Source organism: Hipposideros armiger, unplaced genomic scaffold (genome assembly GCF_001890085.2).
Source record: "Hipposideros armiger isolate ML-2016 unplaced genomic scaffold, ASM189008v1 scaffold_377, whole genome shotgun sequence".
NCBI lineage: Eukaryota > Metazoa > Chordata > Mammalia > Chiroptera > Hipposideridae > Hipposideros > Hipposideros armiger.
The window spans coordinates 381,372-392,006 of NW_017731727.1; the positions used below are offsets into that span (position 1 = coordinate 381,372).

Sequence of the window (10,635 nt, forward strand, 5' to 3'; positions counted from 1 at the left end):
ATTTTGGATATTAACCCCTTATCAGATATATCATTGGCAAATATCTTCTCCCATTCAGTAGGCTTCCTTTTTGTTTTATTGATGGTTTCTTTTGTTATGAAAAAACTTTTTAAGTTTGATGTAGTCCCATATGTTCATTTTTTCTTTTACTTCCCTTGCCCGTGGGGATGTATCAGTAAAAATATTGCTCAGGGTAATGTCTGCAAATTTATTCCCTATATTTTCTTCTAGGAGTTTTATGGTTCCAGGTCTTGTGTTTAAATCTTTAATCCATTTTGAATTTGTTCTTGTATATGGCATAAGGAGGTGGTCCAGTTTCATTTTTTTGCATGTGTCAGTCTAATTTTCCCAGCACCATTTATTGAATAGATTATCTTTACCCCAATGTAAATTCTTGCTTTCATTGTCATAGAATTAGAATGACTGTCCGTATATGCATGGATTTATTTCTGGGCTCTCTATTCTGTTCCATTGATCTATGTGCCTGTTTTTATGCCAGTACCATACTGTTTTGATTACTGTAGACTTGTAGTATGTTTTGATATCTGGTAGCATGATACCCCCAACTTTGTTCTTATTTCTCAGGGTTGCCGAGGCTATTTGGGGTCTTTTATGGCTCCATATAAATTTCTGAATATTAATTTTGTATCCTGCTACCTTACTGAATTCGTCTATCAGTTCCAATAATTTTTGATGGAGTCTTTGGTGTTCTGTCTATATAGTATCATGTCATCTGCATATAATGACAATTTTATTTCCTCCTTTCTAATTTGGATGCCTTTTATTTCATTTTCTTGTCTGATTGCTGTGGCTAGAACTTCCAGAACTATGTAGAGTAAAAGTGGAGAAAGTGTACAGCCTTGTCTTGTTCCTGATCTTAAGGGGAATGGTTTTAGCTTTTTCCCACAGAGTATGATGTTAGCTGTGGGTTTATCATTGCTTGGGATTTTTATATACAAGATCATGTCATCTGCAAATATAGATGCTTCTTCCTTTCCAATCTGGATGACTGATATTTCATTTTACTGTCTAATTGTCCTGGCTAGACCTTCTAGTACAATGTTGAACAGAAGTGGTGAAAACAGAAATCCTGGACTTTTTTCTAATCTCTGGGAAGCTTTCGGTCTTTCACCATAAAGTATGATTTAACTGTGGGTTTTTCATAGATAACCTTTCTCTTATTTCTAGCTTGTTGAGTTTTATCATGGGAGGGTGGTAGATTTTCACTAATGATTTCTCTGTGTCCATTGAGATGATCATATGGTTTTTGTCTCCTATGCTATTAACATGGTATAATACATTAATTGGTTTTTGAATGTTAAACTAACCTTGCATTACTGCAATAAATCCCATTTGGTCATGGTGTATAATTCTTTTTATATGTGGCTAGATTCAGATCGCTAGTATTTTGTTGAGGAGCTTTGCATCTATATTCATAAGAAATATTGCTCTGTTGTTTCCTTGTGATGTCTTTTCTGGTTTTAGTATCAGGGTAATATTGGCCTCATAGAATGAGTTGAGAAGTGTTCCTTCCTCTCCTATTTTTTGGAAGGCTTCGTGAAGAATTAGTGTAAACAATTCTTTGAACATCTGGGCTTGAGCTTTATTTTTTGGGGGGAAGGTGAAGGGGGGAGGATTTTTAATTACTAATTCAATATATTTTCCTGTTATTGGCCAGTTCAGATTTTCTATCTTCTAAAGTCAGTTTTGATTATGTATTTCTAGGAATTTGTTCAATTCATCTAGATTATCTAATTTTTGGCATAAACTTATTTATGATATTCCCTTATAATCAATTCCATATTTGTAGAGTCAGTAGTGATGGCCTTTTTTTCATTCATGATTTTAATAATTTGAATCTTCTCTTTTTTTGCTTTATCTGTACACCTAAATGTCTGTCAATTTCATTGATCTTTTCACAGAACCAACTTTTTTTTTTTACTGGCAGCTCGAAAGAAACTTCACTGTAATAAATCATATGACACAAATATAGTTGGTACAGGAAGTGGGTTCTTTTACAATCCTTATATATGGCAAGCCGTCCTTGGACCTGGAAGAGCACAGAGAAGGGAACCTCACACAGCCTCACTGGCTGTCCACAGATCTCTCTCCCTCCTAGGTCAGGGCTTGGCCAGGTGATTCATGGTCCGACTGGAAGTGGCCTGTCTTGGGCCTCCATGTTGGAGGTCAGCACCACACCGGGCCATTCTTCCCTGAGGATGAGTTACAGCGAAACCCTGTGTGAAATTGAAAGTGGAACAAGCACTCCTGTAAGGTAAATGAGGCCAACTCCAGGCATCCTTAACCTTTCCCTCTCAAAGAACTAACTTTCAGTTTATTGAGTCTCTCGTCTTCTATCCTCTATACTATTTCTTTCCTTCGGCTTGCTTTGGGTTTAGTTTGCTCTTCTTGTTCAAGTCTCTTAAGGTGGAAGGTTAGGTTATTGATGTGAAATCTTTCTTCATTTTTAATGTAGGCATGTGCAGCTATAAATTTGTCTCTAAACACTAATTTAGCTAGAGCCCATAAGTTTTGGTATGTTGTATCTTTATTTTTCTTCACCTCAAAATATTTTCCAACTTCCCTTGTGATTTTTCCCTTGGCCCATTGGTTTCTTAGGAATGTTTTATTTAATTTCCACATGTATATGAATGTCCCAAATTTCCTTTGGTTATTGATTTTTAGTTTAATTCTGTTGTGCTAAAAAACACATACTTTTATGATTTCCTTGCTTTTAAATTTATTGAGGCTTATTTTATGACATAACATGTAGTTTATCCTGGAGAAAATTCTAGGTGCACTTGAGAAGAATGTATATTCTTCTGTTAGGTGGCATGTTCTATAGATTTATAGGATTATAGTGTTGTTCAAGTCCTCTATTTCCTTGATAATCTTCTGCCAAGATGTTCTATCCATTATTGAAAGTGGGGCATTGAAGTCTCCAACTATTGCTGTTGGATTGTGTATCTTTCCTTTCAATTCAGTCAGTTTTTGCTTCACGTATTTTGGGGCTCTTTTGTTAAGTGCCAGCACCATGATTTTGTGGTGATTGTAAGCTCTAGTGAAAAGCACTGCAGACACATTAACCCACAGAGGTCAAACTGGAATTTGAAAGGCATTTTGAAGTTTTGTTTTCCAACATCTTGACCACCATGATGAACTAGAGGGTAATGGTTAAAAACATGGGCTTTGTGGTCCCTCAGACCTGGGCTCAAATCCAGGCTGCCATTTTTGACTCGTGACTTTGGGTAAATCACATTACCAACTGGATGAGTTTCTTCCTCTGTAAATGGGGGTAATGACAGCACCTACCTCATTGGGTTATTGTGAGGATTAAATGGGATTATGTGTGATGACCTTAGCCTAAAATAGTGCTTGCTTGTTACATGTCTGTCTGCTGATAGCAAAGTGATTTGGAATTGTCTGAGCATATTCTCACAGATAAGAGAGGGATACCATTCAGAAATGCAGCATTTGATATGGATAATTCTCAGAGGCACAAACCTACCATCATTAAAAGCTGTTGGCTAGATTATTTTGCCACATCTATGTTATAGCAGGCAGGCTGGCCTTGCATGAATACAGAGAAATTGTGTGATTTGGGGAATTGTAAGAATGCTCCCCCCATCCTCTCCCCCATGTATACATATCCCAGCATATCTCTTATACACTGTACACTTTCAGATGCCCAGAATTCTACTAGTATTGCTTTATTATTTAGGTTTCCTCTACCAACAGTCCTCTTTGAAATGCAAACTCTCAGGCATTGTATGTATCCTGTTTTACACTTTCCCACTAAAGCAATAGTAACTTTATTTTAGTCAGATTTATTTCCTTCTGCTAGAAGACATCCTACATAACACAAGAGTGACAGAGTACTGGAGGTTGGAAATAAAGAGTACTGTGGGAGCAGGGACAGTTACAAAGACATAACATAAATCTCACTTCTTTAAGCATGCTTGCAGCTGACTCTCAGACCAGACGTACCCATGTAAGAGCCCAGCTGTGTCTCGATACCAAGGTGTTCACCCCCATCCCACTTCACTCCATGCCTTTTCCCATTTCAGAGGCGATGGGGCTATTAGCAGCTCAGGCCATTCTATTCTACACATTCAACTAGCAGGGTTGACAACAATGTGGCCAATTGACTCCCCTTCCCCTAATCCAGAGCAGCCAAGTAAGGCTCTCTCTCTCAGTACCTGCCACCCCACTGTGCACCAGAGACCCAGGCCAGAGATGCCAAGAGAGCTCAGCCACAGTCCTCAGCACCAGGGCTCATCTGTTGATTCTCTTTCTGGGTTTAGATTACATGCACAGCGCCCACCGCCCTGTCACTGGGGGCCACCTGGGGAAAAAGGAGAGTAGTTATGTGGGCGGCGTGGGCACCAGCCCCAGGAAGTCGAGCCGCTGCACGCCCCCACCTGCCGACTCTGAGCTTGTCAGCTTTTGCTACCTCCACATGCGGGAACAAAGGAAGGAGCAAGAAAGTCGGACAGATGTCAATGAGAACTTAATCTTCCTTGAGGAGACCAGGCCCCGGACCAAGTCTGACCCCACATCCAAAAGCTCTGGCCAAGGTTACGATATGGTCCCTGATGACTTTGATGTAGCCAGCCTAGACCACGAGCCTTGTGCCAGCAGGGCCCGGTCCTATACCTTGGACAATTCTCTTGGGGCTGAAGCCCTGAATTTCTACTGTGACTCTTGCAAAGCCAAACTCCAGGATCAGCTGGGTCCTCGCAAAGGTGGGAGGTCTGGATCCTCTCGTGACAACATAGTAGACTTGATGTCCCTCCCACCCCCTGGGAGTGAGGAAGAGGAGGAGGAGCAAGATGAGAGCACTACACTGTTGCCTGCCATTGCTGCCCCACCTCCTGGTTTCCGAGACAACAGTTCTGATGAAGATGACCCCAAGCGCCGGGCTGTCCAAAGCCAGGAACAAGGACGCCACCTGCGTGGGCTTCTGTACGATGAGATTCCGGTGACATTGATTGACAGTGTGCAGACCCGGACAGTCCGAGATCATGCCCAGGAGCTAGATGATGCCCTGGTGTCCACTCTGCAGGCTCTGGAAGCCCTGGCAGCCTCAGAGGATGGACCACACCCCCCACCCCCACAGACTGCAGGTAACAGCCCATTCCTCCGCCCTATCTTGCCTTCCCTTCCAGGCAGGGCCAGCAGGTGACATTGCTTCTTCTGAAGCAGAGATCAAAGTCACTGTGGTGTCTCAGGGCAGTGGATGGGCCAGAGGCAGTTCAGAGAGGGTCAGGGAGCAACGACTCTGTGACAGGGGTCTGCTGCTCAGCTCCAGCTAGTGCACTGGCTCTCGCCATTTCCATCTCTGGAAATGTCTTCCAGATGGACCCTGGTGACTGGGGCCATGGCAGCTAGAGCCAGACCAGGAGAGAGGATCAGAGCCAAATTGGGAGAGATATAGAAGACATCCAGCATGCACATGACTGGAAGAAAAACCAAACGACCAAGTAACCACCTAGTGACCTGGGATCAGTGCAGCCAGGAGCCATTACTGCTCAAGGCAGAGGTCTTCATCCTGCCGAAGAGCATGGGCTCTGAGTCATACACACCCAAGTCCTGGCTTCTTTGCTCACTTTCAGTGTGACCTTTGGCAAGCCCTCTCTGAGCTTCACTTTTGTCATCTTAAATGGGTTTTGTAACAATAGTCATATCACATAGGGTTGTTGTGAAGATTAAATGAGCTCATTCATGCAAAGCATTTAAGCACTGCCTAGCACATAGGAAGGACTCAGTATGTGGTAGCTATTATTTTATTATTATTATTATTATTATTATTATTTGGTGGGAGAACCATACAACATGCATGCTATTCCCTGTTACAGACACACATATGTCCATCTTGTAGACAAACACGTGTCAAACATGCACCCATAGTCATGCATACATACCTCCATACACATACCTCTTACGAGGAAGAGTTCAGTGATACAGCAACAGGAAAGGAATAGGGAGGAGTAAGGCAAATGAGAAGGCATGTGAGGTGGAAAGTGTGGACAGAGAGGGTGAAGAGCCTGGGGTCAGAGGGAGCCTGGCTGACCAGGGAGAGTACCACCCCCTGCCTTTTCTGTATGCAAAGGCATCCTTGGTGTGAGACAGCCCCCATGTTTTCCGCCCCCACAGCTGGTATTTCTCTTTGCTCAAGTTCTGGAGCTCCTAAGAACTAACTGCTCCCAGGCTAGAGGCTCATGTGCTGGCCAGAGGGAGGACAGGCTCAGCTAAATGGCCTCAGCTGCAGGGACTATAAGCAGGCCTGGCCAGATGAGGAGGGCCAGAACGAGAGGACCTCCCTTTGCCAGCCCTCTTCAGGACAATTAACAAAAATTTCCTAGCTGTGGAATCTAAAAATAATGATGATTAGCATGTTGTTTTGCATGTGATTTGCATGTCAATTTGCCATCAAACTGCCCAGATCTTCTCTATGCCTCCTTTGTTTCTCTTTCGGATTCCAGCCCTCCATAACCCCTCTCCAAGCTTGACTCCTTGTCCTCTCCCCTCTACTCCTCTCACCCTCAGCCCTGCAGTCCTACAGGCCTGACTGGTTGTCTCCAGCTTGCACTACTGGCAAACCTTGGCCCCCATAAACTCTGTATATGGTTGGGGAAGGACTTAATCTGAGTTCAGTGCAGCAAGCCCTGTCCCTGTTCCTCCAGGTCTGATTGTGCTGGCCACAATCACCCCCGAATCATCGCTGGACTCAGGCCATGAAACCAACTCTTCAGAGCTCACGGACATGTCAGAGATGATGTCTGCCATGAAGCAGCACCAAAACACCACCTACTTCTTGGCCCAGCACCTCAACAAGGACAGTCTCCTGGCCCGCAAGGACCTGCCCTTTCGGATCCAGAGCTGTGCAGCCCAGGCTGTACTCACGGCCCCTTATTCTCTTGGGCGCCCAGATCCCAACCCATCCCTCCAGCCAGCTGTCCCAGGCCAGAGTCCCGGCCCCCCTGGCGCTCGGAGGAAGCTGCCGCAGTCAGAGGCCCAGCCACAGCGAGAGCGAACATATGCCCTGGCCGTGCACCCAGCACTGTCCCCACAACTTAGTGAACAGAAGAATCTGAGCCTGCTGTCCCCAGTTCCTGAGGACAAAGGGCCTGGCCACACTAGGGCAGGTCTAGAGATGTCACTGAGGGCGGCCCCAGCCTCCCTCAGTGAAGAGCAGGTCTCTGAGCTAAGGGAGAACCTGCCAAAGGAGGTCAGGTTGAGCCCTAAGCTTATTCTGGACCCAAAGGGCAGTGTAACCCCAGCTATCATCTCAACCGCCCTACCGCAGGTGGTTCACACTAAGAGTCTACCCACCCCTGGTGGGGTCTTGGGGAACTCCCCGAGCAGTGGGGAGAGAAGGCTGGACGCCAGCATGGGGAGGCCGGATGTCAGCATGGGAAAGCCAGAAGCCAGCATGATGAGTGGCAGTGCCAGTAAGAATCTTAAGTTCAAAACGAGCCCCGGTGCTCCAGAGACCTCACGGAATTCCCAGCAGCAGCTGAGCCCAGGGGTCTCTTCCAGCTCCAGAACACCCATCGGCAGCCGGGCTGACAGCCTGCACCTCTCCCCACAAGGGGACAGGCTTCCTGTTCAAAGTTTCCCTCCCAAAAGCTATCTTTTGCGAGCGAGTCGAGAGTCAGTGAGCAAGCAAGCTACAGGGGAGGTGGCAGGCAAGGGTGGTCCAGAGGGTGCTAAGCCTTCCCTGCACAAGCAGGGCACTGTCTCTGGCCAGGGGGAGAAGGGACAGCTGGAGAGCACACCCCAAAGCAGCAAGCTCGAGGAGACCAGCCTGGTCCCCCGGGCTGCCTACCCCGTGGCTCTGCAGAGCCCCAGTTGCCAGTCTCGAGGACACAGCCCCAGCTGCCAGATGCGAGGCCACAGCCCCAGCAGCCAGTCCCGAGGCCAGAGCCCCAGCTGCCATCCTCGAGGCCAGAGCCCACTGAGGTCCCAAGCTGCCAGCCGGCAGGTGAGCACCATGCCCTCTAGGAAGCTTGAAACGACCCTGGATGGAGCCCACCCGACCTCTGAAGGCCCCACAAAGCCCAAATCATCCCGAGGTCCTTTCCGGCTTCGCAATTTATTCTCTGCCACCTTCCCAACCCGCCAGAAGAAGGAGACTGATGAGCGGCAGGCCCAGCTGCAGAAGGTAAAGCAGTATGAGCTGGAGTTCCTCGAGGAACTTCTAAAGCCACCAAGCCAGGGGGAGCTGCCGGGCACTGAGTACCTGCAACCCCCAGCACCAGGACGCTGCAGCTGCCAGCTACGCAGCAGCCCCGTGCAACAGGGGCCCGGCATGTCCCGCGAGCAGAGGCGCAGCTGTGATTGTAAGCGCATCTGCCGGGGGGGCCGGCCGCAGGCCCCCCAGACGCCAGTGCATGGTCTACGGGGGAGGGAGAGGGACAGGGTCCCCCCTACCCAGAGGCAGCCTGAGGCCGCCCCAGACTTGAGCCTCAGCAGTCCCACCAATGTCCGACGCATCCGTTCCACCAGCCTGGAATCCCGAGAGTGTCGATCGGACCCTGAGAGTGGTGTTTCGTGCCTGACCACGTGTGCCTCGGGGGGCGAGTGTCTGGGAGCTCCCAACTACAGGAAACTGATGCGTCGCTATAGTATCAGTGAGCTGGACCAAGGCGACAGGGCCTCGCTGACCTCAGATGTCTACCCACACCCACCCTTAGGCATGCTGCCCAGGGAGGCCAAGGAGGTAGAGGCAGGCCTCCCCCTAGTCTTGGGCCCCAAAAGCAAGCCTCTGGAGTCCCCAACCCTGGGAGCCCCCTCATATGTCCAGGTTGCCCCTGAGACCAAAGGTCCCAGACAGATGGCTGTGTTCTCGTTGCCAGAAGAGGTGTACCGGAAGCCTGCGGAGCTGGACGACGACAGTGAGAGCGGCAGCAAGTGCTGCTCCATCCGCTACTGCTTCTACTACCGCAAGTGCGACATGGCGGATGACACCAGCGATGGCAAGGATGAGCTCTCCTACTCCATCCCCATGAAGATTCTGCCCGGCATGAAGCTGGATGAGCAGGTGGTGCCTGTGGTGAGCAGGACCCTGCAGGTGCTGGATGCTGCCACCTGCAGCAGCAGCAGCCCTGAGGCCTCCCGCACCCAGGAGATTGACCTGCGGGTGTCCACCTTCGAGGGGAGCCTGGCCAAGATCAATGCCCTGCGGGCCCATGCCTATGGCCTGCCTGATGGCTTCCTGGCTGCCCGGCTGGACACCAACGAGCTGCTGACAGTCCTGCGGCAGTGTGTGGCTAGCCCTGAGGCCCGGGCCCCCAAGCCCTATGTCTCCCAGATCTCGGAGTACAAGCTCGAGCTGGCTCTCAAGTTCAAGGAGCTCCGGGCCTCCTGTCGCCGCGTGGCCAACGTGGACAAGAGCCCAACTCACATGCTGGCAGCCATCACGGGCAGTTTCCAGGTGCTGAGCAGTCTCATTGAGACCTTCGTGCGGCTGGTGTTCATCGTGCGTTCAGAGTCCCAGCGCCAAGAGCTGCTGACCAAGGTAGAAGAGGTGGTGAGGAACTACACCTTCCTGCTGCGTGCCGCGGAGGAGTCCACAGCCCGGAACCTTAACCAGCAGCAGCAGCAGCAGCAGCAGCAACAGGTGGCAGCAGCTATAGGGGCGGCCCCGGAACATCCACCAGGCTCCCCAACTTCGGCGACTGTTATGAGCACATTCACCCGCTCCTTAAAAACCCTTATTAAGTAGGGCATCGGCCCAGGCCTCCCCTTTTCCCCATCCTCAGCCCCAGGTTTGAGCTTTGTGGTCCTTGTATCCTGTGGTGAGTGTATGTCTCTGCTGGGCCAGTCAGGGTCCATTAGTCTTCAGTCTCCAGGGAGCAAAGACTCCCTGCATTGAGGCTGTCCTGAGGGCTCCGGGCCAGTGTAGCCCTGGGTGTCCTCACCCCTTCCCTGGCCTTTAGGCGTCACTGTGAGGGCCAAGGCCCCTCCTCACTACGCCCGCCACAGAGTTGTATGTTATCTCTTCTCTAGGGCTGAGAGGTGACATCAGGCTCACTTCCTGCTCCATTTTTGGGACAGGGAAGTCAGGGCCTACAGCAGGCAGGCCCAAGGGCCCTAAACTCCTCTTGGCATCTGCTCCCCTCCAGGGAGCAGTGGCAGTAGCAGCAGGCCACAGCGCTAAGTGGAGGGGAGAGAGCACTCAGCCCAGATGTGCCCGCCCACCCTGGGCTCACATTCACTTGGCAAAAGCCACCCCAGAGGGCCCGTGCCCGGGTGGTAATCCTGTAGAAAACAGCCACATGGGGCTGTTTGCAGCCGGCCCAACAGGCTGGCAGCCTCCGGAGCCCTCGCCCCCAGGCCTAGTAGCTCCACACCAGCCATCCCCAATGTGTCCTGTCCCTCACTTGATGGGCAGGGCAGCTCAGTCCACTAGGGAGCAAGCATCTGGGATCACCCCACTCGTTTTGGATAAGGTACCTGGTGAAAATGTCTGCCCTGGGGAGACCCAGAGCAGGCCTGGGAGCCCGCCTGGCCCAGCCCAGCATAGTGCAGGGGCTGTGGCTGCAGGCGTGCGGCTCCTTTCTCAACATCTCTCTACCAGACAGACTGTCCTTAGGAGTTCGACTTAGCTACGGATTGGGGGTGGGGGGT

At 49.9% G+C, this 10,635-nt stretch overlaps 1 protein-coding gene across 5 annotated transcripts in view; it reads left to right on the forward strand.

Annotated features, from left to right (window-relative positions):
• FRMPD3 (FERM and PDZ domain containing 3) overlaps positions 1–10,618 on the forward strand; it is a 106,968-nt gene extending 96,350 nt beyond the window's left edge. For all 5 annotated transcript variants that reach the window (XM_019662467.1, XM_019662466.1, XM_019662469.1 and 2 more), the window contains 2 exons: positions 4,305–5,126; positions 6,687–10,618. In XM_019662467.1, the coding sequence (XP_019518012.1) occupies positions 4,305–5,126; positions 6,687–9,730 (3,866 nt within the window). In that variant the 3' untranslated portion in view covers positions 9,731–10,618. The remainder of the gene's footprint in view (positions 1–4,304; positions 5,127–6,686) is intronic.
• The last annotated feature ends 17 nt before the right edge of the window (positions 10,619–10,635 follow it).